Here is a 27,800-nt window from a genome sequence, read left to right on the forward strand (position 1 = left end):
TGATGCTACTGGTCTGAGGACCACTGGGTTAGAGTACACTAGCCTGTGTGGTTCTAGCATTCCGCGCGTTCCATCAACTGCTTCAAATTCCCTTCCTATTTATGTTGTATTGACCTGAATTCAATTTTAGGGCCAAGAAAAGAACTGTGGTGGAATTAATATCCTGATTCTGTACACTTACCTACAGACTCCTAGAATCACTCTCAAAGCCCATGGCATAAAGTCTTCTGTAGATTTGTTACTTAACCCTGGCCATGGTTTTGATCAGAGATCCAGATTTGGAGGTTCAGCCACAGAGTGTAGTGGCTTTTTATCAATGAACAGATAAAGAAATTGGGGCCCTTATTTTATAGATGGCTGGCCATCTTTTGGGGCATTAATGAAAATCTTAGTAAAACCAAAGATTAAGAAGAATAGGCTGGATGGGGTGACTCACACCTGTAATCCCAGCACTTTGGGAGAAAAAGGAGGGAGGACTGCATGCCTCCAGGAGTTTGAGACCAGCCTGGACAACATAATGAGACCTCATTTCAAAAATAAAAAATAAAAAATTGGCCGGGTGCGGTGGCTCAAGCCTGTAATCCCAGCACTTTGGGAGGCCGAGACGGGCGGATCACGAGGTCAGGAGATCGAGACCATCTTGGCTAACACGGTGAAACCCCGTCTCTACTAAAAATACAAAAACTAGCGGGCGAGGTGGCGGGCGCCTGTAGTCCCAGCTACTCGGGAGGCTGAGGCAGGAGAATGGCGTAACCCGGGAGGCGGAGCTTGCAGTGAGCTGAGATCTGGCCACTGCACTCCAGTCCGGGCGACAGAGCGAGACTCCGCCTCAAAATAAATAAATAAATAAAATAAAATAAAAAATAAAAAATTAACCAGGAGTGGTTGTTTATGAATGCCTATAGTCCCAGCTACATGGGAAGCTGAGATGGGAGCATTGCTTGAGCCCGGGATATCAAGGCTGCAGTAAGCCAGGATCATACCACTGCACTTAGTTAGCCTGGTCACAGAACAAGACCGTCTCAAACAAAAAACAAACAAACAAACAGAAAAACTGGCCAGGCGCGGTGGCTCATGCCTGTAATCCCTGCACTTTGGAAGGGTGAGGCGGGCAGATCACTTGAGGTCAGGAGTTTGAGACCAGCCTGGCCAACATGGCAAAACCCCGTCTCTACTAAAAATACAAAAATTAGCCGGGTGTGGTAGTGTGTGCCTGTAATCCCAGCTACTTGGGAGGCTGAGGTAGGAGAATCACTTGGACCTGGGAGGTGGAGGTTGCAGTGAGCCAAGACCACGCCTCTGCACTCCAGCCTGGGTGACAGAGCAAGACTCCATCTCAAAAAAAAAAAAAAGAAAAAGAAAAAGAAAGAAAGAAAGAAAAAATGAGTAGTAAAAAGACCTGTGGCAGGAGCATACTGTCTCCAAGAATCAAGGAGGAGCTGAATTGATTTAGACACGTTGACCTAACGTCAGAATGAGAGCAGTTGGAGAGAAAGAGCTAGGCTGATAATGGGGGAAGGGAGGACAGCAGGGGAAGCCTGGGGTTCAGCCAGAGACACACTTGGGTTGTTTGCAGCCAGTGTCCATTCTGACTGGCTAAAGTTGAGCCTTAGCACCACTAACATGTAGAGGGAAGGATTTCCTTAAGAGAAATGTTTTGATTGTGAAGGCAAGACTAGTCCAGTCTGAAAGGCAAAGGGAGATATGCTTGGACCCAACTGCTCTCAAATAAGGTATTATTAATAGAGACTCTTTTCCTTTGGCTACTACTAGGCCAAAAAGGGTGACACGGGTCCAAAGAACTCCAATAAAAAAGGAGAGATTTCAGAGAAGAGACTGGAATAATCTACACACCCACCCACCCTCAACCAGGAAGCATAGTTCCAGGAAGCTCTTGAGAGGTCCTCTCTTAAAAGGTCAGATAAGGAGTCAACAATAAGTTTAATTGGGGAAATCACCCTTTAAAGACTACGACAGTTATACCAGGTAGTCATGCAACTGTGGCCGGATTTGGGGAGGGAGGTCTGGGAAGATGGGCACAGAATGTGTGCAGCATTACCAGTGAGTTTTGAGGTGGCTCAATCAGAATACTACAGGTGGGAATGTAGGCATGGTATGTACCTTGAGGGGACATACCCAGGAAACTTTTGGAGGGGGCCTTTCAGAGAAGGCACAGGAAGATGAAGTGAGCTGCAGTGAACCAGGCAGGACAGTGGTAGATGGAGTCCAGGCCCAGGTTAGATAATTGATCCAACAGGACAAAACCACCTGCAAGGAGAAAGAAGAACAAGATATGTTTCAACAGTCACGTTGTTAGCAGATTCAAAACTTCATAATTTCATATTGCTCACTATGGTGGACCCCACAAAGCAGAACTTAAGGACCATATCAGAAAAACAAATGTCCTGACTCAAAAGCAAAGGGAAATAAAGATGAAAACACTAATCAGTACAGCAAACAGTGCTGGCTGACATGTGATAAAGAAGGAAATGGCCAACTGAAGAAGCAAGGTAAAATGTGAAAGACTCGGTTGCGCTGCCCTGAAAAGAGAAGTGGAACAACAGAGGCATATAGATGATCAGAGACATATTCCACTTCTCAGTAAAAGATAGGACATAAGGTAATCTGCTGCTGCCTTTGTCACAGCTTTAATCCTCAAGGCAGAGAGAGGCAGTGCTCTGTGGACCAGCACATGGCAGAGATGTTTGTCCTCACCAAGCCTTAGTGAAAAGCCTCAGAGCCACAGACAAATAGGTACTAAGAACCTTCTGTGTGCCAGGTACTGTTCTAGGCACTGCGAGTACAGCAGTGAACAAAATAAAGACCTCTGCCCCCTGGGAACATACATTCCATAGCAGCTTCAATTGAGGAATCCACTACTAATGATTCTCTAGATTAAACAAGTGAGAAAACTGCCCCAAGAGGCGGGTATCACAGTCCTATGAAAATCCAGGCAATGGCCAGGCACGGTAGCTCACACCTGTAATCCCAGTACTTTGGGAGGCCAAGGCAGGCAGATCATTTGAGATCAGGAGTTCAAGACCAGCCTGGCCAACATGGCAAAGCAAAACGCTGTCTCTACTAAAAACACAAAAATCAGCCCGGCGTGATGGCGTGCACCTGTAATCCCAACTACTTAAGAGGCTGAGGCAGGAGAATCGCATGAACCGGGCGGAGGGGTGGGGGGCGGAAATTCAGTGAGCCGAGATTGTGCCACTGTACTCCAGCCTGGGTGACAGAGCGTGGGCAATCGCTCCTAGGCATTCAAAAGGGGTGATAAATATTTAGGAATTTTGCATGCCACAACCGTAACAGCTTAAAATCTTGCACAGTGAGAGTATTTACACCAAAGAAATGAGAAAACACTGCCAATCAGGGCTGATTTATTTGAGAGAGCCAGTTTACCAGCACACCATTCCAATGACTGCTTACAAGAGGACATGGGGCTGTGTTCCCGGCTCGATGGGGACACAGGGGAAATGGAAATTAAGGGGCATTAAATCTACAGAACGGGGAGGAAAGGATTCTCCAGCAACTTTTTTTTTTGAGACGGAGTCTCGATCTGTCGCCCAGGCTGGAGTGCAGTGGCGTGATCTTGGCTCACTGCAAGCTCCGCCTCCCGGATTCACACCATTCTCCTGCCTCTGCCTCCCAAGTAGCTGGGACTACAGGCCCCTGCCACCATGCCCAGCTAATTTTTTGTATTTTTAGTAGAGACGGGATTTCACCGTGTTAATCAGGATAGTCTCGATCTCCTGACCTCGTGATCCGCCCGCCTCGGCCTTCCAAAGTGCTGGGATTACAGGCGTGAGCCACCACGCCTGTAATCCACCGAGCCCCAGGATTTTCCAGTAACTTCTAAAGCATCACTGAAAATTTATAAATTTTGCAAGAGACTAGGAAGGTTTCAATTTCCAGACGTGCCCTAGGCCATAATTAACTTATTGTTGAAAGACTTCTCCTAACATTGTGTAAAGTTCATCAGTCAAGAACTATAGAAAACCGACATCGATTGAGAGGTATTAAGAACAGGCTGATATCTAAAAGTTTTTTTCTTTTCTTTTCTGTTTTCTCTACTTCCCACAGATACCGCTGGGCCTCTGTTAGGCTTGTTAGCTGGTGCCAATACTATGTGTGTATTCTGTGATTCTGGGGACTTTATTTTGATTGGTGAAGTAGATGTTCATATGGTTTTTGTCTGTTCATCAACTGAACCTCTTTCCCCTCCTTAAAAGTCTTCGTGGGAGGCAGAGTCTATCTCCTTTTATAGAAGCATAAAATGTCACTTACTTTCCCAGCTTCCCTTGCAGTCATGTGGCCAAGATGCAGCCATGTGACCAAGGCTCGGCCAGCGAGATGGACCCACTCTGGACTTTGAACCAGGAGTCAGTGATGCACAGATGAGGCCCGACAGAGAGGTCCCCATGATGATGGGGACACCACTCAGCTGCTGACAATGCCTTCACCAGACTAGTTCGTAGGTCATAGTATGCAAAGCCAGGTTTTCCTGTCTTCCATGTAATTCCCCCAACTACCCAATGGACTACGGATAAATTCCTTCTTTGCTTAAATCAGGCAATGTTGGTTTCTGTGGCTCATAACCTAGAATCAGGACTGATATAACTGGTCTAACTGCTGTAGGGGAAAGCAAATTAGTTCATGTTTTCTAAGTCGGGCGTGGGGCTGGTGCTGGGATAATCTTCTCTGTTCTGTTAACCCTATGAACTCTAAAAGTGGAACACACAAGAGACATTGACTGCAGCCACAGGGTGAAGGCCCTGGGCTGAGGCTGAATGGTATGAGAGTGTTTGCAGGAGATCTTCATGGACTTTAATATCCTTGGTCTTTACCTTATAAGAGAAAGGAAATTTGATTTGGGGGGCATTCCTCCTTGGGAATGTATTTAATAACTAACATATTATTAAGAAGGGGGAAAATGCCAGCTAAACTTTGACAAAATGCTCTTTTGTCACTTAAAATGTTTATACTTTATTAACAACCTCTTTTAGACTTACTTGGACATAGATTTGTATCATAGGTTGCACTTTTGCATGTATACAAAGGAAAATATAAGCAAAATAACGTAAAGTATTCTTAGAAGCCCTTTATATTAGGAATCCAAATATTCTGAATCATCTTTGCTTTCAAAGTTGAACAAGTTTTTTTTTTTCTTTTTTCTTTTTAATTTTTAGACAGAGTTTCACTGTCGTCGCCCAGGCTGGAGTGCAATGGTGCAATCTCAGCTCATTGCAACCTCCACCTCCTGGGTTCAAGTGATTCTCTTGCCTTGGCCTTGCGAGTAGCTGAGATTACAGGAGCCCGCCACCACACCTGGCTAATTTTTGTATTTTTAGTAGAGACAGGGTTTCACCATGTTGGTCAGGCTGGTCTCGAACTCCTGACCTCAGATGATCCACACGCCTCAGCCTCCCAAAGTGTTGTGATTACAGGTATGAGCCACCACGCTCAGCTGAAAGTTGGACAAGTTTTTACTGAATGTCTTTTTTCCCCCCTAAGACATAGTTCACACAAGCCTGTAACATACTCTGAATACAGATTTTTCTATATAGGACCTCAATTTTGGATGATATTTCAAAAGTTTTTTAAGTTTTTTATTTTGAAATAATTTTGGATTCACAATAAGTATAGGGCTCTCATGTGCTCATTACCCGGCTTTTCCCCATGTTCTGAATCACTTTTTGAAAACCAGGATATAATTCACACACCATAAAATACATCCCTTTAAAGTGTACAATTCAGTGTTTTTAGTGCATTCATGAAGTTGTACAACTGTCACCACTATCTATTCTAGAACATTTCTCGATTTCTTTATTAAAATCCTTCAAGGGAATATTCCAGAACATTTCTATCACTCCCCAAAGAAACCCTGTTATCTATTAGCAGTCACTCCCCATTCCACTCCTCCTGCTCCCCCAGCCCCTGCAACCACTCATCTACTTGCTTTCTGAATCACTTTTTAATTCAGAATGGCCTGTGTGCATCTCAGTGTCACTCTCTGTGTCACCAAGAGCACTGATGATAGAGCATTTTATAGGAGAGTGCTTCATTCTGTCTGCAGTATTTTCTTCCAAGCTGCCGGTATCTGTTCTTAAAGTTTTAATACACATGTGCAGACAATGACAACTCCATCATAACTGCAGCCTGGACGATGAGACTATAATATGAACACCAATTTCAGAGAGGTTAAAATATGAAAAATTGCCAGGCATGGTGGTGGGTGCCTGCAATCCCAGTTACTCGGGAGGCTGAGGTGAGACAATATCTTGAGCCCAGGAGTTCAAGACCAGCCTGGGCAACATAGCAAGACCTAGTCTCTTAAAAAAAATAAAAATTGTGGGGGAAGAAAATGAACATGGACATCTTAGAATCAATGAAATACTGTAATAAAAGTAGGTTATTTAGGACATTTCCATTTTATTGGCATTATATTATTGTCAGACAGCATATTGTCACACATTTCTATTATTTGATCTACTTCATATCTTCTGGGGAGCCAACTGGATGCTACAGCTGAGGACATATGAGATTAAGAAATAGGACAGTGATGAGTTTTCACCCCACGGTGCAGTAGGTATTGATAATTTAATTAAATAATGGTTCTGCTCCCACTTCACAGCCTTTTTGGAACAAAGGCTAACTATCCATGAGTGGTTGAAGAAGGAATTCAAAAGAGCAATGGATTTTATGGAGAGAGAGGTGGAGGTGAGCCTTATAAAATGGGAGCAGGGTAGCAGGTCTCCAGTGCTCACCTCAGGGAAGTTCACTGGTAGGACAGCAGAGTGATGCCTCTTGTCCTCTCTCCAGCCCTCATTACCCATGCTGGTAATTTTCGAATGGCCCACTCTCCACCCTTCTCTGCCCTGCTATGTGCCCAGGCAGGCTGACTGCTGCAGACTACATTCCCTACTCATGACAGTCCTCTGGTTTCTGGTGGGTTTCATCGATAGGAGGGAGTTATAAGGGGGGAAGAGTGAGTAGATAGGATGATATCTACCTCCCCTCACAGCCCACCCTCACACCTGGCCAGTCAGTTTTGGTTCTGGCTTCTTCCCTCTGCCACATTCCTGTTGAGCAGCATCTCTGCCTGCCTTGGCAACAGCTCCCGCTGAGTTACAGTAACAGCTCCCACCCCTTGTCCCTACTAGAACTTTCTAGTATCTAGTTCCTGAATACATCTGCATCCCCTGTTGGTACTTTTAACTTTGCCCACACCTCCGCAAGGTGTGGACATGGTTAAAGGTGGTGTCCCTTTGCTAAACTCTCTTCAGGTTCCACTTTGAATGCACCGTTTCCTGTTGGAACATTCAGTCCTTCCCAAAGTGGGTGACTCACAGACAGCTGAGTGCCTCTCTCTCCTCTCCTCTCCCTCCCTCTCTGGGTTGGTGCCCCTGCACCAGGCACCCAGTCCTCTCTCCTACATAACGCACTCTTGCTGGGCCAGGTTCTGTTCTGCAAATGGGGGCTGTATTAGGCCATTCCTGCATTCCTATAAATATTGGAGACTAGGTAATGTATAAGAAAAGAGGTTTCATTGGCTCACAGTTCTGCAGGCTGTACAGTGTCGGCATCTGCTTCTAGGGAGGCCTCAGGAAGCTTTTACTCACTGTGGAAGGGGAAGCAGGAGCAGGCACGTCACATGGAGGAAATAGGAGTGCATGGGGATGGAGTGGAGGGGAGTGGTGGTGCCACACACTTTCAAACCACCAGATGTCCTGAGAACTCACTCACTATGGGGAGGACAGCACCAAGCCTTGAGGGAGCCACCCCCATGACCCACATACCTCCCATCAGGCCTCCCTCCAACCCTGGGGATTACATCTCAACATGAGATTTGAAGGGGACATCCAAACTATATCAGGGGCCAATAGGTGAAATTGAAGGAGAAGATATTAAAAAGCCCAATTTTGGCCGGGCGCGGTGGCTCAAGCCTGTAATCCCAGCACTTTGGGAGGCCGAGACGGGCGGATCACGAGGTCAGGAGATCGAGACCATCCTGGCTAACATGGTGAAACCCCATCTCTACTAAAAATAGAAAAAACTAGCCGGGCGAGGTGGCGGGCGCCTGTAGTCCCAGCTACTCGGGAGGCTGAGGCAGGAGAATGGCCTGAACCCGGGAGGCGGAGCTTGCCGTGAGCTGAGATCCGGCCACAGCACTCCAGCCTGGGCGGAAGAGCGAGACTCCGTCTCAAAAAAAAAAAAAAAAAAAAAAAAAAAAAGCCCAATTTTGTCTACAGATAAAATATACATTCTATAATCCAGTTTAACCAATAAAAAAGTTGAGATTTTTGATTCCCAAGATCAGTATCTAGTTCTCAGCTGCTTCGGCACTCAGAATGTATGGGACATCATTCACTGCTTCCCTTACATCCCAACAACCACTCTCAATTGTGTATCTCCAGTTTTAGACCCATATAGACAGCTGTCTTGTTGTTCCACAGGCTCCTCATTGAACATACTCACAGCAAACTCATAATCTTCCTCTTTCTACCCTCAAACCTGGGGCTCCTCCAGTGTTTCCTGTTTCATTCCATGGTACCACTCTCTACACCGCAGCTCATGCCCCAAACCTGAAAGTCATTCTTGACACCTTTTTTTTCACTCTTATATATATTAATTTTCCAGATACAGTAGATCCTATGAACAGATCATTTATCCAGTCCATCCACTTCTCTCCACCATCATAGTTATACCCCAGTACAAGCCATCATCAACTCTTGCCTGGACAGAGTATTAACTTACAGTCCTATGAGTTCAGCTTTCTTCTTCCCTGACCTCTCAACCATTCTTTAATCAGTATCCAAGGCCTTTTGCATGTTTCAAAATCAAATCTGAGCATGATATTCTTCTGCTTAGAAGCTTTTAGGGCTCCCAACTGGTCATACGATAAACTCCATTGGGAAGGAGAGTAAGAGGAAAAAAAAGTTTTTTTAAGGATAAAGTCCAAGGGCTCACCATAGCTTAAAAGGCCCTTCAAGATCTTGCCCTTGGCCTGCCTCATGAAGAACTAAATCGTCTTCACAAACGGCACTCCAGACACACTGGCCTTCTCGATCCCTTGAAACGCCTTGCTCCTCTCCACCTCAGAACATCAAACATTCCATTTCAGTTCCATCTGCCCAGAAAGCTCCATCAGCTCCCACATCCCCAGTCCAGCCCTTTCATTCCTTGTCTGGGCTCCAGCTCCTGCACTTGTCCTGTGTAACACTTGTCACCATTATCGATATGTGGTCACTTTGAAGCTCCTTCCGAATTGGAACCATGTCCACTTTGTTCACTTCTACGTCTCAGGGCCTAGTACATAGGCTGCCTTGTGGTGGTTGTTTAATACATATCTGTTCAATGAATGAATGATCTTGAGCCCATAGTTTTTTCACTTTGAGCCTGTTTCTTCATCTGTTAAGCTAGAGGAAGGGAGGTTTCTTCCAATGTGAACAGTTCATGATTTTATGACTGCAAACTACTTCTTTGAACACTAAAATTGCTCAGTTGAAGATAAAATCGTTAAAGAGGAAATTCTCTTTTTTTCAAATTTTTACCATTGAAGTCTCAGTCATAAAGAGGAAATCCTTGAGACAACTGTGCTGCTCCCACCTGTCCACGCTCTACTGGGAAATACAACATACACAACAGTCTCACAGGTTAAAAGGCATCTTTGCTTTCAAGAGTTTATCTCCTCTCTCTCAAGAAAGTTAAATTACAGGTGTGGCCTGATGTTTCTAGCTACCCTTCTGATGCACATAAGACAATCCATAAAACCTCCAAACCTTACCCTACTGAGACATCCCAGATTCTGATGGCACAAACAGGGATGGATTTCAAATTTGTGAGCTTTATCATTTTCTTCTTTTGGGAGTGGTGGGTGTTACTAGAATCTTTATACATTATATTGTTTTAAAAAGTTTTAAAGCGGAAACAAACTAAAGAAACAAACTGAGATCTCTAGAATCTCAGATATACTTAGTTAAGATGAGATCAGGCCACGAGTAGTGGCTCACACCTGTAATCCCAGCACTTTGGGAAGCCGAGGTGGGGGATCACCTGAGGTCAGGAGCTCAAGACCAGCCTGGCCAACATGGCAAAGCCCCATCTCTATTAAAAAATACAAAAATTAGCAGTGGCAGGCACCTGTAATCCCAGCTACTCGGGAGGCTGAGGCAGGAGAATCGCTTGAACCCAGGAGGCAGAGGTTGCAGTGAGCCGAGATGGTGCCATTGCACTCCAGCCTGGGAGACAGAGCAAGACTCCGTCTCAAAAAAAAAAAAAAAAAAAAAAAAAAAGAGATCATACTGAATTAGTATATGACTGGTGTTCTCAGAAGAAGATGAGACAAAACACAGACACAGACACAGACACAGAGGGAAGAAGACCATATAAAGACAGAGGCAGAGATTTGAGCTGTGCTGCAACAAGCCAAGGAACACCTGAGGCTACTAAAAGCTGAAAGAGGAAAGGAAGCATCTTCCTCTAGAGCCTTTGGAGGGGGAAAGGCCTTGCCAACACTTAGCTTTAAGGCTTTTGGCCTCTAGAACTGTGAGACAATACATTTCTGTTATTTCAAGCCACTTAGTTTGTGATACTTTGTTACAGAAGCCCTAAGAAATGAATGTATCAACCTTTAGGAATTTATTCCTTTAGAGCACAGGGTGGCAGACTATAGCCCATGGGCCAAATCCAGCCCACTGCCTGATTTTGTATGACCCATGAACTAGGAATTATTTTTTTCAGAATAACATTTGCAGTCAATCTGATGATAGGAAACACCAACTTTAAACATCAGTTAAGCAAAATGTTATCCCCCGAAAAGGAATATGTCTTCTCATTAGTAGACTTCCATTACAAAAAATTGTACTCAATTACTGTTATATTTTTAATCTCATCAATTAAAAATGTGCAGAAGTTTGTTTTCTCTTGTTATATGAGGACCTATATAGTATCCACAATTTTGCCTCTTGGCCCATGGATATAGTTTGTCCGTGTCCCTATCCAAATCTCTTCTCGAACTGTACTTCCCATAATGCCCATCTGTTGTAGAGGAGCCCAGTGGGAGGTAATTGAATCATGGGGGCAGTTAGCCCCAGGATGTTCTCACGATAGTGAGTTCTCACAGATCTGATGGTTTTATAAGGGGCTTTTCCCCCTTTGCTCAGCACTTCTCCTTCCTGACACCATGTGAAGAAGGATGTGTTTGCTTCTCCTTCTGCCGTGATTGTAGGTTTCCTGAGGCTTCTCCAGCCATACTGAACTGTGAGTCAATTAAGCCTCTTTCCTTTATAAATTACCCAGTCTCAGGTATGTCTTTAGTAGCAGTGTGAGAATGGACTAACACACCCACAAATCCTAGAATATTTTCTTTTTTAAAAAATAGAGACAGAGTCTCTGTTGCCCAGGCTGGAGTGCAGTGGCACTGATTATAGCTTGCTATAACCTCCAGTTCCTGAGTTCAAGGAATCCTCCCACCTCAGCCTCCCAAGTAGCTAGGACTACAGGCACAGGTAACCACACCCAGCTAATTTTTAAAATTTTTTTGTAGAGATGAGGTCTTGCTATGTTGCCCAGGCTACAAAGTATTTTCTCTGTGGCCTATTAGACAAAAAGTTTGCTGAACTCTTCTCTAGTGGAATCTCAGTTTCACCTACTCATTTAGCCAGGGAATTTCTAAGCATCAGTAGAAACATTTTTATTACGATAAAAAGGATCTATTTTTTAATCTGTTTTCATCTTATATAATTTTCCAGTTACTTTTTTTATAGCAGCTTTATTGAGATATAATTCACACATTATGAAATTCATCCGTGCAGTTCATGCACTTAAAGTACACAATTTAATGGATATTAGTAAATTCAGTTTTACAACCATCATTACAATTAATTTTATAACATTTTCAGCACTCCATAAAGAAATTCCTTAGTAGTCAGACCCCATGTACCCCTGGCCCCAGGCAATCACTCATCTACTTTCTGTGTATGGATTTGCCCACTCTGGACATTACATATACATTTTCCATGTTACTTTTCTGTATTTGCTTTGACTGATCTTAATTTTTATTTATGTTATTTTAATACTTTTTTTTTTTTTTTTTTTTGAGGCGGAGTCTAGCTCTGTCGCCCGGACTGGAGTGCAGTGGCCGGATCTCAGCTCACTGCAAGCTCCGCCTCCCGGGTTCACACCATTCTCCTGCCTCAGCCTCCCGAGTAGCTGGGACTACAGGCGCCCGCCACCTCGCCCGGCTAGTTTTTGTATTTTTAGTAGAGACGGGGTTTCACTGTGTTAGCCAGGATGGTCTCGATCTCCTGACCTCGTGATCCGCCCGTCTCGGCCTCCCAAAGTGCTGGGATTACAGGCTTGAGCCACCGCGCCCGGCCTTAATACTTTAAAACATGAATCAATACTGTGTGAGTCTTAGGAGTCTTTGACACTTCTGACATCCTATCTTTTCCATCATGAAATTTATCCCACAGATAGGGTCCCACTGGCTACATTTCCCTTACAGAAATGTTAAATGCTTAAATATCCAAAGGCTAAGAAAGTGGTACTCAGTGCATAGGAGTCCTCAATCTCCCAGCTTGTAGTTTTTTGAGTTGCTAAGTTATGATATGTCAGGAATCAGCCCAAATATCTGTTATAGCTTATAGATAATATGAATCTCTGAAATGGGGAGAAAAAGTGGTAAAAAGAAAACTGCTTGCACAAATTGCCCTTGAGAAATATGGCATAGTATTTAAATATTTCATTTTAACTAAAGTGTTCTTTGTTCTTTCAGAATCGAGATTTTTTTGTAAACCATGCTTGGCCTCACCAATAATCATTTGCTTTTATTATTGCTAACAGGTCCTCTGACTGGAAGCTACCACTTCATCTTGATGGTTATAGTAATTAGTTATAATGACTTTTAATGGGTCCTTGAGTTTTTTCCTTACTTATTAAAGAGCCATAGCATTTAAATCACCTCATCTACTGTTTCGGTTATCTATTGCTGCATAACAATCCACCCCAAAGCTTACTGGCTTAAAACAACAACAATCATTTTATTATCTCATGGTTTCTGTGGGTCAGGAATTCAGGAAGAGCTCCACTCGGTGGTTCTGGCTTAATGTCTCACATGCAGTGGCAGTAGATGGAAGAGCAGGCATTGGGAGAGCTTGGGATGTCAGGGCCTCTCCATGTGATCTGTTTACATGAGTTAATTTGTGCTTCCTAGCAGCATGGTGGTCTCAGGGTAGTAATGCTTCTTAGACAGTGGCTCAAGGCTCTAATGCAGGGTACAGAGAACCAGGGAGAATCTGTACCACCTTTTTTGACTGAGTCCAGAAGGTCACACAGAATCATTTCTGCCATACCCTACCGGTCAACGAGTCACTAATGTTTGGCCCAAAATCAAAGGGAGGGCCACAAAGTTCACCTCTTCATGGAGGGAAGATCAAGGAATTTGCAGGTATGTTTGAAAACTAAAATTACCTGGGCCTAGTGGCGTGCACCTAATGTGGTCCCAGCTACTTGGGGGGCTAAGGTGGAAGGACTGCTTGAGCCCGCAAGGTGGAGGCTGCAGTGAGCGGTGATTGCACCACTGCTCTCCTGCCTGGGAGATAGTGCAATACACTGCCTTGAAAAGAAATTAATTAATTAAGTTAAATAACGTTTTAAAACTGCTACAAGCTGTGCAGAAACATTCTTTGGTTTACGCAATAAGTACTCTGGCAAGAGACATTTCTGTCTTCCGTTTACTTCCTTGTTTTTCTTCTTTAAATGATCCCCTTTAAGTGTTTACAAATTTAAAGATTTCAGTTCTAAATATTTTGTTTGTTTTATATGTGTTCTGTATATAGACCAATTCTTGTGCCAGGCCCAAATATTTCCGGCTGCTCTGTTCTGCTCTACCTACTTCCTGTTTGGTTGACTTTGATTTCCTGTACTCTGTCAAAAAGCTTCATTAAAGTTGTAAACTTCCATTTTGACCTAGGCACTGTGTTCTATTTCTGAATCTGCCAGTGGTCTTGAGCAACAGTACACATACGGTAACTGTTAAGTATAATACAGGAAGTGAAAATCAAAGTACTATGTCTGAAGATTGATAGAATTAAATGCTCAGTTTAAGGAAATACATGGTGGAGACCATTTTTTAGGAGCTCAGACCTCAGCCAGGCTGAGTCTCTCTTTTAGGGATAGTTGGATCTCTCTTATTTTGGGCTGCAAATAACAGGAAACTCAACTGATTTAAATCATAATGTAAATTTGTTATCTCATATAACAAGGAGTCTGAGGTAGGATGGTTCCAATTCAGCAGCTAATCATGTCACCAAAAACTCAGATTCCTTCCAGTTCTTTCTGCTCTAACATCTTCAGCATGGTGGCTTTATTTTTATTTTTTGAGAAAGGGTCTCACTCTGTCACCCAGGCTGGAATGCAGTGGCATGATCTTGGCTCACTGCAACCTGCACCTCCCAGGTTCAAAGCAATTCTCATGCCTCAGCCTACCAAGTAGCTGGGATTACAGGTGCGCACCACCATGCCGGGCTAATTTTTGTATTTTTAATAGAAATGGGGTTTCACCATGTTGACCAGGCTGGTTTTGAACTCCTGGCCTCAAGTGATCTGCCTGCCTTGGCCTCCCAAAGTGCTCAGATTACAGGTGTGAGCCACTGCACCCAGCCCATGGTGGCTTTATTTTTAACTCATTGTCTTAAAATGGCTTCTGTGGTTTACTTGTCACATGCAGACACAGCAAAGTCTAGTAAATTCCCGGGTGTCCCTTTTTATGAGTGGGAAAAAAACAAAACAAAAAACTATTTCAGTTCATTTGAGCCGCTATAACAGAATACTAGAGACTTTGAGTAATTTATAAAGAACAGAAATTAATTGTCTCATAGTTCTGGAGGCTGGGAAGTCCAAGATCAAAGTGCTGACATCTTGTAAGGACCTTCTTGGCGTGTCATCACATGTAAGAGTGCAAGAGAGCTCCCCCTTCAACCTTGAGTCCTTTTATAAGGGTCCTAATCCCATCCATAAAGGCACCACCCTTATGACTTAATCATCTCTTAAAGGCCCCACCTCTTAATATTATCACATTGGGAATTAGGCTTCCAACACATGAATTTTGAGGGACACATTCAAACCATAGCAAAAACCTATTCCAGGCTGCACATGGAATCCCAGAACTTTGGGAGGCCAAGGCAGGCACATCACCTGAGGTCAGGAGTTTGAGACCAGCCTGGCCAACATGGTGAAACCCCGTCTCTACAAAAAATACAAAGATTAGCCAGGCGAGATGGCACATGCCTGTAGTGCCAGCTACTCAGGAGGCTGAGGTATTGAAAAATCACTTAAATCTGGGAGGTGGAGGTTGCAGTGAGCCAAGATTGTGCCACTGCACTCCAGCCTGGACGACAGAGTGAGACTCTGTCTCAAAAAAATAAATAATAATAAGTAATGTGACCAAGATTGTTTCAAAAGTCTAAGGCAAAAAAATATATTCAAAATATACCCAATAATAGGAAAGTATAAGTTTATTATTTATAATATTGATCTATCACCTTTTATTTTTCTGAGATGGAGTCTTGCTCTGTTGCCCAGGCTGGAGAGCAGTGGCACGACCTTGGCTCACTGCAACCTCCGCCTCCCGGGTTCACGCAATTATCCTGCCTCAGCCTCCCAAGTAGCTGGGATTACAGGCACACACCACCACACCTGGCTAATTTTTTATATTTTTGGTAGAGATAGGGTTTTACCAGGCTGGCCAGGCTGGTCTCAAACTCCTGACCTCAAGTGATCTCCCTGCCTCGGCCTCCCAAAGTGCTGGGATTACAGGCATTAGCCGCCACACCCAACCTGATCTATCACTTTTAGTTAAGCACTAAGTAAAAATAAAGATGTACACATTTACCGTGAAAATGAAAACATTTCAGCTGGGTGCGGTGGCTCCCAAAGCCTGTAATCTCAGCACTTTAGGAGGCAGGGGCAGGCGCATTACGAGGTCAGGAGATTGAGACCATCCTGGCCAACACAGTGAAACCCTGTCTCTACTAAAAATGCAAAAAAAAAAAAAAATAAGCTGGGCATGGTGGCACGTGCCTGCAATCCCAGCTACTCGGGAGTCTGAGGCAGAATTGCTTGAACCAGGGAGCCAGAGGTTGCAGCAAGCTGAGATCATGTCACAGCACTCCAGCCTGGCGACAGAGTGAGATTTTGTCTCAAAAAAAAAAAAAGAAAGGAAAGAAAAGAAAATGAAAATATTTCATCTGGAATATCCAAAATTAGGTTTAATATATTTTAAATCTCATTAGACTTTTTGATAGTTTGCCGTAACTATTATTACATGAAAGTCATGCTTGTCTTCAATCTCAGTGGTATTAGATATCTAAATATAAGCCTGTTTTTTTATGCAATAACTTAGAAAGCCCAACCTCCTGCTCATAATTTCTTGTTTTTCCAATTTTTCAACTCCCTGGTTACATAAAATCTGTTCTTTAAGCTGATTAGGACCTACAAGCCTTGGAACCATTCCCAGTTTCCTAGGATATCTATTCTCTAGACAACCTCCTTCCTTATAGTGCTCAGTATAAAATCCAGGTCAGGCACGATGGCTCATGTCTATAACCTCAGCACTATGGGAGGCCAAAGCAGGAGGACTGCTTTAATCCAGGAGTTCGAGATGAGCCCAGCGAGCATAGGGAGACCCCATCTCTACAAAAATAATTTTAAAATTAGCCAGGTATGGTGGCTTGTCCCTGTAATCCCAGCTTCTCACGACACTAAAGCAGGAGAATCACTTGAGCCCAGGAATTTGAAGCTACAGTGAGTTGTGACTGTGCCATTGCAGGGTGACAGCTGGTCTCTAAAAAGAAAAAAAAAGTCTATGGCATGAAAGAAAAATCCAGGCTACCAAAGTTTATGTATATATGATATATAGTGATATAAAATACACAATAAAAGTTACGCAAGGATATACTCCAAATTATTACTCTTGGTTATTTTTTACATAGGGTTGGTCATTTTACTTGACTTTCATTTTCTCTGCCTTAACTTTTTTTTTTACCATGATCAAGTAATAGAAGAAGAAATAAACCAAAGCCTGCATATGAAAAATCTCTAGAAGACAACACATACAAACATAACTCACACATGCATGTAGGTGATGTCTGTATTACTGAGGTAGAATTATAGGTGAGTTTTCTTCTTTTCTCCAATCTTTATTTAATTTTGTTTATTTGTTTTGTTTTATAGAGACAGGGTCTCACTATGTTGCCCAGGCTGGTCTTGAACTCCTGGCCTCAACTGATCCTGCCACCATGGTCTCCCAAAGTGCTGGGATTACAGGTGTGAGTCACTATGCCCAGCCTTTCTTTAATGTTTTATATGTGTATTTTGTTTAGTTTGTAATTTAAAAATAAACATATTTTAGCAAAAAATCAAAGACTTTGAATATTATTAAAGAATTTAGGTCCGGGAGCAGTGGTTCATGCCTGTATTCCTAGCACTTTGGCAGGCTGAGGTGGGAGGGCTGCTTGAGCCCAGGAGTTTGAGACCAGCCCTGGGCAACATACTGAAATCTCATCTCAATCTAAAAATAAATAAGTAAAATATACATATGAACTTAGTAACTGGTTGGCCCAGCTTGCTTGCTTTCATGACATTAATCATGATTTTGATACCTGTCTTAATATAATCACTATCATACCTCTCTGCAGGCATAGTTATCACTTTGGGCAGGAGTTGAGCCTTGTGTCTTTTTTTTTTCTTGATGGTATCTAACGCCCAGTGGTGATACATTGTCACTCCTATCAATACTGGAGTGATTCAATGTGCAATAATTTATATTTTATTCGGCATTTAATGAGCATTTACAATACTCAAGGCACTATACTAGCCACTCTAGGGAATAAAAGATGAACAAGACACAGTCAATGCCTTTAATTAAAAAAGTAAACACACTGATTTTTACTTTTCCCACACAGGTATTGAATTGAGAATTTTTGGCAAAAGACATAAGAGTCTTAAAAGATATGGAGCCTATGAATGCTAAACCTTCATATATTTGCATTTTTATTAGTAAGATTATGGCTGCCAGTTATATTGCTTTATATCTTAGGTCATATTTTGAAAGGTGATGTGACATAGTGAAAAAGAAACAAAGAGTCTGGAGGTCTGGTTTCAAGTCTCAACTCAACAATTAACTAGCTAATGAACATGGGCAAGGTACTTACACTTTCCGTGCCTCATTTTCCTCATGTGTAAAACGAGGGAGATGAACTAAATGATCTATAGGGTTCCTTCCAACCTTAAAATTGAACTCTCTCCTGTTGAGACATAAAAGAGGCACCATATGACTTGAAGGTGATGATGACTTCATTACTCGTTCTGAAAAATGTTAATTCTAAATCGGAACAAGTAATCACTGGATCTCATGGTTGTGACACATCAGATATTACTATAGTTAGAGAAACCCAAGTCAGCACACTGTGTCATACTTCTAAGCAGTGCTATATACGCAAAACTAGCATACCACAGTATAGGGCCTACACAATATAAATAAAAGATTAAAAAGAGATTTTTTTTTTTTTGAAATGTAGTCTTGCTTTGTTGCCCAGGCTGGAGTGCGGTGGCACGAGATCGGCTCACTGCAATCTCTGCCTCCCAGGTTCAAGTGATTCTCCTGCCTCAGTCTCCTGAGTAGCTGGGATTACAGGCATGCACCACCATGCCCAGCTAATTTTTTGTATTTTTAGTAGAGATGGGTTTCACCATGATGGCCAAACTGGTTTCAAACTCCTGACCTCAAGTGATATGCCCGCCTCGGCCTCCCAAAGTGCTAGGATTACAGGTGTGAGCCACCACGACCCGCCAATTTTTTTTTTTTTTTTAAATAAAGACAGGGTCTCGCTATGTTGCCCAGGCTGGTTTAGAAATCCTGGGATCAAGCAATCCTCCTGCCTCAGCCTCCCAAAGTGTCAAGATTACAGGTGTGAGCCGCTGCGCCCAGCCAAGAAAATTTTTAACAATGGATATTTTACGAATGCTTTTTGGAGTTTTTATGTACTAAGATTTCATTTCTCTGGGTGTTCATTAATCTTATGTTTCAGTTCCTTAAATGAAAATAGGTGAGTGGTACAGGTTTCCTCAGAGGTATAGTTTTTACTTTAGGGACTATCCCTTTCCCCTAAAGTGTGCTTTAAAGATGGCAGCACATGAACTTGTGTTAGATAGGAGGGACAGCAGGCAAAACTGATGACAGGATCTAGGTCTGCTGTCACATGCCAAACTATTTGTGAAATTTTTTTAAGAGACAGGGTCTTGCTCTGTCACCCAGGCTGGAGTGCAGTGTTGTGTACAAAACTCACTGCAGTCTCAAACTCCTCGGTTCAAGTGATCCTCCCACCTAAGCCTCTCAAGTAGCTAATATTACAGGTGCATGCCCCCACACCTGGATTTTTTTTTTTTTGTACAGATGGGGGTCTCGCTATGCTGCCCAGGCTGGTCTCCAACTCCTGGTCTCAAGTCTCAGTCTCAAAGTGCTGGGATTACATGGGTGAGCCACCACACCCGACTCTCATTCTTTTTTTTTTTTTTGAGATGGAGTCTTGCTCTGTCTCCCAGGCTGGAGTGTAGGGGCGTGATCTCGGCTCACTGCAAGCTCCGCCTCCCAGGTTCACGCCATTCTCCTACCTCAGCCTCCCGAGTAGCTGGGACTACAGGCATCCACCACCATGTCCGGCTAATTTTTTTGTATTTTTAGTAGAGACAGGGTTTCACCGTGTTAGCCAGGATGGTCTCGATCTGCTGACCTCGTGATCTGGCCGCCTCAGCCTCCCAAAGTGCTGGGATTACAGGGCTGAGCCACCACGCCCGGCCCCGACTCTCATTCTTTATGAGTTTTTTTGTTTGTTTGTTTGTTTTTTCCCCTTAGTTTTGTCTTTTACAACCTTATAAATCACGTAAGTGAGTTTCAGAGATCTCAAACAATACTAATGAAGTAAACAGGAGAGCAGGAGTGGGGTTTGGCCAACAGCACTGGTGAAATTCACTTATAGTGGTCAAACCCAGCTGTTGCAGCTATTTGTCCTTAATAGTGGAAGGACACCTCCTCACTACAGAGAGTTGGGCAGTGACTTCTAGTATGTTAATTGGGACTACAGGGTACTCTCAATTAGGTCTAATTTTTTGTAAGAGAACCGTGTGGCTTAAACTGATGTAAAGTATCTACATAAACTACATAACGGAAGACAGGTAACTTAGATAAAGAGGGTATCAAAGAGGAAATCTGGCCATTTATCTAGAATTATCTGAGAGAGAACACCATTGAATCCAACAAATACAATCAGTCTGGTGGTTATCAGAGAAGTGTAAGAATCACTGTTATACATGTCCACGTATTCAGAGGGAAGAGTACCAGTGTCTGCAACTTATTTTGAAATACATTTTTAAAAACCAGATAGATGAATGGATAGACAGAGGGATGGAAAAATAAACAGGTGATAAGACAAGTGCAGTAAAATGTTAGTAGTGGAATCCAGTTAGTGGGTATACATATGTTCCCCCCCAAAATTTTTCAGTTTGGCTGTATATTTGAATTTTTTTTTTTTTTTTTTTTGAGATGGGTCTTACTCTGTTGCCCAGGCTGGAATGCAGTGCAAGGATCATGCCTCACTGTAGCCTTGACCCCGTAGGCTCAAGCAATCCTCCCTCCTCAGCCTTGCAAGTAGCTGGAACCACAGGTATGTGCCACCACACCCAACTAATTAAAAAAAAATCTTTTGTAGAGATGGTGTCTCACTTTGTTGTCCAGGCTGGTCCTGAACTCCTGGCTCAAGTGATCCTCCCACCTTTGCATCCCAAAGTGCTAGGATTACAAGCACGAGCCACCATGTCTGGTCCCAATAATTTTTATAATAAAACAGGAAAAAAACCTGCCAACATTTTTGAGTGCTTTCCCTGTGTTAGGCACTTTGTATTAGTGATCACAATTAGTCCTCACAAGAAGCCTGTGAGGTAGGTACCATATTACTACCCCTATTTTACAGATAAGCAAACAGGCACAGAGAGGCTAAGGGACTTGCCCAGAGTCTCACAGCTAACAATCTAGGACGAGTTAAGATTCAAATCCAGGCCTGTGTGTTTGCAAAGCCAGGGCCTTTAGCTGTGGAACAGAGAGAACTCAGCAGATATTTTCCAGAGCCTCTGTTAAATATTACTGAGTATTATAAAACTTTTAGAAGAAAACATAGGAAAATATTTTCATAACCTCAGTCCAAGAAGAGTTCTCGAACATTACATGTAAAACACTATCAAAGAAAATAAATCAGACTTAATTAAGTTAAAAACTTCTCTAAAATAATGAAAAGGCAAGCCACATACTAGGAGAGGATACTTGCAATGCATATATTTGATAACAACTCTGTGGCATCCATAGAGGTGCTCTGCTCAGATCTCCATTCCAGAGGGGATCTGCCTCAGCTTTCAAGCCAAGGCCACAAATTTCCTCGGAGCCACCTAGCCAATTATAAGCACAGAGGTAGTATAAGGACTCACTATCTCTGTGCACAGGGTTTGTGTTAGAGCTCCCCACTGGATTTACTGAGACTTCCTCAAAGATGCACTCTCATCTCACTCTCTTTCTACCAAATTTACCTTCCTTTCCCATTTCTTTTCACCAGTGTTAGACCTACATCTTAAGATTTTCCCTGCCTGTAACTTTTTTCTTTCCCCTTTATCTTTCATAGATGTTACTCCCAATAAATCTCTTGCATTGTTAATTTCATATTGGTACTTGCTTCCCAAAGAACCCACCTGGTATACTCATATCCAGAATGCATAAAGAATGTCTACAAATCGATAAGAAAAAGATAGATAATCCGGTTTTTTTTTTTTTTTGAGATGAGTCTCACTTTGTCGCCAGTTTGGAGTGCAGTGGTGTGATCTCGGCTCACTGCAGCCTCCTCCTCCCAGGTTCAAGCGATTCTCCTACCTCAGCCTCCTGAGCAGCTGGGATTACATGTGTGTGCCACCACGCCCGGCTAAATTTTGTATTTTTAGTAGAGACGGGGTTATACCATGTTGGTCAGGCTGGTCTTGAACTACCGACCTCATGATCCGCCTGCCTCGGCCTCCCAAAGTGCCCAGCCCCAATTTTTTTTAATGGACAAAAGACTGAAACAGGTACTCTGCAAAGGAAGATAGCCAAATGACTAATATATTTGTAAAAAGGTGTTCAGTATCTTGGCCAGGTGCAGTGGCTCACGCCTGTAATTCCAGCACTTTGGGAGGCAAACGGGGGCAGATCACAAGGTCAGGAGTTGGAGATCAGCCTGGCCAATATGGTGAAACCCTGTCTCTTCTAAAAAAAAAAAAATTACAGACGGACGTGGTGGCTCACACCTGTAAGCCCAGCACTTTGGGAGGCCAAGTCAGGCAGATCACCTGAGGACGGGAGTTTGAGACTAGTCTGACCAACACAGAGAAACCCTGTCTCTACTAAAAATACAAAAATAAAAAAAAAAATTAAAACAAAACCAAAAAAATACAAAAATTAGCCACATGCGGTGGGCGTGCCTGTAGTCCCAGTTACTCAGGAAGCGGAGGCAGAAGAATCGCTTGAACCTGGGAGGCTGAGGTTCCAGTGAGCTGAGATTGCGCCACTGCACTCCAGCCTGGGCGACAAAGCGAGACTCTGTCTCCAAAAAAAAAAAAAAAAAAAAAAAAAGGAGTTCAGCATCTCTAGTTATCAGGGAAATGTCTATAAAAACCACAAGAAGGTATTGCTACACCTGCATCAGAATGGCTAAAATTAAAAGGACAATACCAAGTGTTGGTGAAACAAACTGAATTATCCTAGTTAGTTAGTTAGTTTGTTTTTTTAGACAGAGTTTCGCCCTTGTCTCCCAGGCTGGAATGCGATGGCATGATCTTGGCTCACTGCAACCTATGCCTCCCGAGTTCAAGCGATTCTCCTGCCTCAAGCCTCCCAAGTAGCTGGGATTACAGGCATGCGCCACCATGCAGGGCTAATTTTGTATTTTTAGTAGAGACAGGATTTCTCCATGTTGGTCAGGCTGGTCTTGAACTCCCGACCTAAGGTGACCCGCCCACCTTGGCCTCCCAAAGTACTGGGATTACAGGCGTGAGCCATCACGCCCAGCCTCTTAAATTTTCTTTTGTGGGAATATAATTTGGTACAACCACCCTGGAAAACTGGCAGTGTCTACTAAAACTAACATATATTTATCATATGATCCAGCAGTACTACTCCTGGGTGTAAACCAATGGAAATAAGTGCTTATATCCACCAAAAGATGGACAACAATGTGGACACAACTCAAATACTTATCAACAGACTGGATAAATGAAATGTGCTATATTCATACAATGGATTTCTCCCCAATAATGAATGTACTACTGTCACACAATATGGACATGACACATAAACATAATGTTGTGAGAAAGTCATACTTAAAAGAGTATATACTGCATGACTCCGTTTATATCAAGTTTAAAAACAGATACAACTAATTACTGTCAAGGAGGTCAGAATATCCGGTGCCTTTTGCGGGTGGATATTGACTAGAAGCAGCCCTGAGGCAGCCTTTTGAGTGGCTGGAAGCATTCTGTATCTTAATCCGGGTGGTGGGTTACAAAGACTCTCTCCTTGGTGACACTCTAACAAGGCTTCTCTGAGCCCTGTTCTCCACTAGGCTTCAGCCTTGGCCTATAACTACTGCAGATTCTGAGCACACATTATTTTATCCATGCCCCACACTAAGAGACCCAAACAAATACTAGCATGTCCCTAGGATGATGACTTCAGTCACCTTTAGTTCCCGCCTGGGAAAGCTCAAGACTGCCAAAATAATATATATTTGTTCCAGTTCTAGGAGCCTATGGTGACCACAACGTTTGATTTTATTCTGAAACTGTTACAACTGTATCCATTCAGTTTAACGATGGGTGTCTTGTTCTTTCAACAACGAAAAAAATCTCATATGGAGCAATTTCACTTCTGATCCCTCACTCTTACTTTTTCATATTCTGGGATCACAGACTCAGAACACATCCATTTGCTAATCAGATTTGTTTGTTTCCTGGAGAATTGTGACTTTTTGACTGCTGCATCATTAAAAAAAATTTTTTCATATATTTAAGGTAAGTTCTTTAGTATCAAGAGTTCTAAAGGTTCTAAAGGTTCTCCGCCCTTTCAGATCAGTGCCCACTGTTTTATAACATATATTTGTAACATCCCCTTTAGTAGCTTGAAGTGAAATTCATAATCTACTTTACATGAATATTTTCAAATAAATAAAAATAATATTCTAACAGCAATATTAAGAAATAAAAAGAAAGCAATTTATAGGAAAATAATATCGACCTCAGTATGTAAATACCTGGGCATAACTACATTAAAAGACATAATATGGCCAGATGCAGTGGCTCATGCCTGTAATCCCAGCACTTGGGGAGGCTGAGGCAGGAGGACTGCTTGAGCTCAGGAGTTCGAGACCAGCCTGGGCAATGTAGCAAGACCCCATCTTTAAAAAAAAAAAAAAGCTATAATGGGCCGGGTGTGGTAGCAAACGCCTGTAGTCCCAGCTACTTGGGAGGCTGAGGTAGGAGGATAACTTGAGCCTAGGAGATGGAGGCTTCAGTGAGTTGTGTTCATGCCAGTGCATTCCAGCCTTGATGTAGAGTGAGACCGTCTCAAAAAAAAAAAAAAAAAAAGACATAATAAAGTTGGCAGATGTTTGTACTTCTACCTAGAATCAGTGTGAATGCAAGTGCTGCAAATGCAGCCTGATATTACTGTGTTGTATTTTTTTTTTTTTTCCCCAAGACAGAGTCTAGCTCTGTCACCCAGGTTAGAGTGCAATGGCACAATCTCGGCTCACTGCAACCACCACCACCCCGGTTCTAGTGATTCTCGTGCCTCCCAAGTAGCTGGCATTACAGGTGCACACCACCACACCCAGCTAATTTCTGTATTTTTAGTAGAGACAGGGTTTCACCATGTTGCCCAGGCTGGTCTTGAACTCCTGACTTCAGGTAATCCACCCACCTCGGCCTCCCAAAGTACTGGGATTACAGGTGTGAGCCACCACACCCGGCATACTGTGTTGTGTTGATGAGCTGTCAGTTACAATTTTCCGACTTTTAAAACATTTTTTAATAAAACAGTCTGTCTTCAATTTATACAATATTTGTATTCCTGGGAAATTCAGTGTATATTAAAATCATACAAAAATATTTTATATTTATATATGAAAGGGAGTTGTGTTCTAACCATATATTATTAAAATAGGCATTTCAACTACACAAATGTGAATGTTTGGTGAGACATTTGAAGGTCGTGAGGATGAGGGACAATTCTTGACTGTGTTCTTTCTTATCTCAAGGACCTGCTGCCTGCTGTTCCCCCAGCTGAAATGTTCTTTCCCTGAATCTCCCTGTGAATGGCATTTTTTTTTTTTTTTTTTTTGAGACAGAGTCTCACTGTGTCACCCAGACTGGAGTGCAAGTGGCATGATCTCGGCTCACTGCAACCTCCGCCTCCCAGGTTCAAGCAATTCTCTCCCTCAGCCTCCCGAGTAGCTGGGGTTACAAGGAGCCTGCCACCACGCCTGGCTAATTTTTGTATTTTTAGTAGAGACGGGGTTTCACCATCTTGGCCAGGCTAGTCTTGAACTCCCGACCTCGTGATCCACCTGCCTCAGCCTCCCAAAGTGCTAGGATTACAGTCGTGAGCCACCGCACCCGGCCAGCTTTTTCTTATACTGAGGACTCAGCTCAAATGTCACCTCCTCAGAACATTCCTCTCCCTCAGTCACTTTTCATTTTGAAATTCCTTCAGAGAATTGAAAATGTTTTCCATCTCTTTGAAATGTATGTACATGTTTTAAAAAGCTAAATAAGCCTCTTGCTAGTTTTGCATCCTCAGAAGGTCTTTCTTGGGGGCCTTGGAGCCATCTCTTGGAAAGTGAACATCAAGGATGGTGCTCCACGTCTCTGTCTCTAGGGGGGTTTAAGCCTTGGCTCTTGGCTCCAAGATACAACTTTCCATTATTTTCCTTTGGATAAAGACAATTAACAGGTATGTAATGGATTGTATGTGCCTGACCATATGAAAGGATTAGGTTTCTTTTTTTTGGTCTTTGCACTCTCTTCAGTGGATTGCCTGTGATGTGCATCATGGTATGTTTTAGTATGTATCCAATAATAAAACTGTTTCATTCTTTTGTTGTACATTGTGCATTTCGTGGAAAGAATACTTCGGAGTTGGCAGGATATTTTTAATTATTTGCCCACCTGGGTCCCCCAGTTTTGGGCACTTGTATGGCAGGCCGATACTCCCCATTCCCTCTCCGTACTTATTTTAACTAGTAAGGGATAGGGCCAAGGGTATGGAGCTTTGGAGTCAGACAACCCTGGCTTTTTTAAACTGTGCCTTTTCTTACTAGCATTCGGAAGCGCTGTATGTTGAAGTAACTTCTCTGAACCCCGAATACTTCATCTATACAATTAGGAATAATAAATACGTCATAGATTAGGTATAGACATTATCTGACGCATAGCAGGTACTATTCAAATGAAGGAAACGAAGTTATCCTAGGTCCTTTAATGCACTAAATGTTTGCTCCATTTCCCCCTTTCTTGGTATCTGCGTGAAATCTCAGGATACAGTGTCCACTAAACTTCAGTGCACTGCGTAATGAGACAACGACCTGGAAGTGCGGACCTTTTGAGTTTAAACGGGTTTCAGTAGGTAAAAGACGTAAAGTTCACAGTACCCTCGCAATTTAGATAGAAAGAGGAAAAAATCAGCCGGGGTGGGGGGGGTCCCCGTATGCAAATACAGGAATTATAGAAGAAGACAGGCTCTGCCGCAGCCGCACTTCCCCCTCCGTGCTGGCGCGGGGGTGGAGATTTGCATGTGCGAAGTCGGGAAGAGGGGGAACCACCTCTCGAAAACCCCGGGCGTCGCCCTCCCCGGCCTGGAGGGTCGGCCCCGCTCGGCCGCCCGGCGCACCCCCAAAAGCTCCCTGGCGGCCGGCCCTCTCTACGTCATCCCCCCCCCCCCCCCCCCCGCCCGCTCCTGAACTTTAAACCACACTCGGAAGAACAACCTGGAGGAGGGGGATTTCTCGGGAGCCGGCGGCCTTCTCACGCTGCGACCTCCCGGCTCCCGCCGTTCCCTGCGCTCCCGAAGCCCACCCCAAGCTCCCGCTCCCTCGACCCCCGCCCAAGCCCTTCGCCGCAGCAGCGCCGGGGGCGTATGCGCCGGGGCGGATGGTGAGAGCGAGCGGGGGCGGGCAGGGCGGGGCACTGGGGGCGGTCGCGCGCGCTACGGCAGCTAGGACGCCCCGCCCCACGCCTCCGGCTTGAAGGCGGCGCCGGGCCTACGTCAGCCGCGGGAAATTCCCCTCCCGCCAGGCTGCCAGCCTCTCGGCCTGGCCGGCACTCTGCTCTCGCCCCGCTGCGCCCCCTGCCCCTGGCTCCCGCACGGTGGACGGGCGACGCTGGGTGACCCGGAGCGCAAGAATTCAGGGGGTGGGAAGGTGTGAGCCGCAAACCCAGCGGAGGGCGGGAAGAAGAAGGAGGACCCTGGGGTGGTCGGGGGACTGGGGCCGCCGCCTGCAGAGGTCCCTCGGCCTCCTGACTGACTAACCACGGCCGCCTCTGGCCAGGACGCCGGGAACTGCCTGCGGGAAGGTGCGGGGAACGGAGCCATGGCCTCCGGTGAGTGTTCCGGGGCGGAGGCCTGGGCCGGGGGGAAGCAGCTCTTCTGGGGTTCCTGCCGCTGTGAG

The 27,800-nt window shown here is 43.9% G+C and overlaps 1 protein-coding gene and 1 long non-coding RNA gene across 3 annotated transcripts in view; one reads left to right on the forward strand and one right to left on the reverse strand.

Annotated features, from left to right (window-relative positions):
* Nucleotides 1-1,375: 1,375 nt before the first annotated feature.
* On the reverse strand, nucleotides 1,376-27,335 carry LOC117099687. Its single transcript, XR_004443951.1, has 3 exons — nucleotides 27,120-27,335; nucleotides 18,219-18,311; nucleotides 1,376-2,268 (listed from the first exon to the last, which is right to left on the reverse strand). It is a non-coding gene; the product is annotated as an uncharacterized LOC117099687 (long non-coding RNA).
* The window catches only part of REL (REL proto-oncogene, NF-kB subunit), a 43,007-nt gene continuing 42,530 nt past the window's right edge, over nucleotides 27,324-27,800 (forward strand). For both annotated transcript variants that reach the window (XM_033239132.1, XM_033239133.1), the window contains exon 1: nucleotides 27,324-27,732. In XM_033239132.1, coding sequence (XP_033095023.1) covers nucleotides 27,723-27,732 — 10 coding nt within the window. In that variant the 5' untranslated portion in view covers nucleotides 27,324-27,722. The remainder of the gene's footprint in view (nucleotides 27,733-27,800) is intronic.

The sequence above is a fragment of the Trachypithecus francoisi genome, unplaced genomic scaffold (genome assembly GCF_009764315.1).
Source record: "Trachypithecus francoisi isolate TF-2019V2 unplaced genomic scaffold, Tfra_2.0 Lachesis_group17, whole genome shotgun sequence".
Lineage (NCBI taxonomy): Eukaryota > Metazoa > Chordata > Mammalia > Primates > Cercopithecidae > Trachypithecus > Trachypithecus francoisi.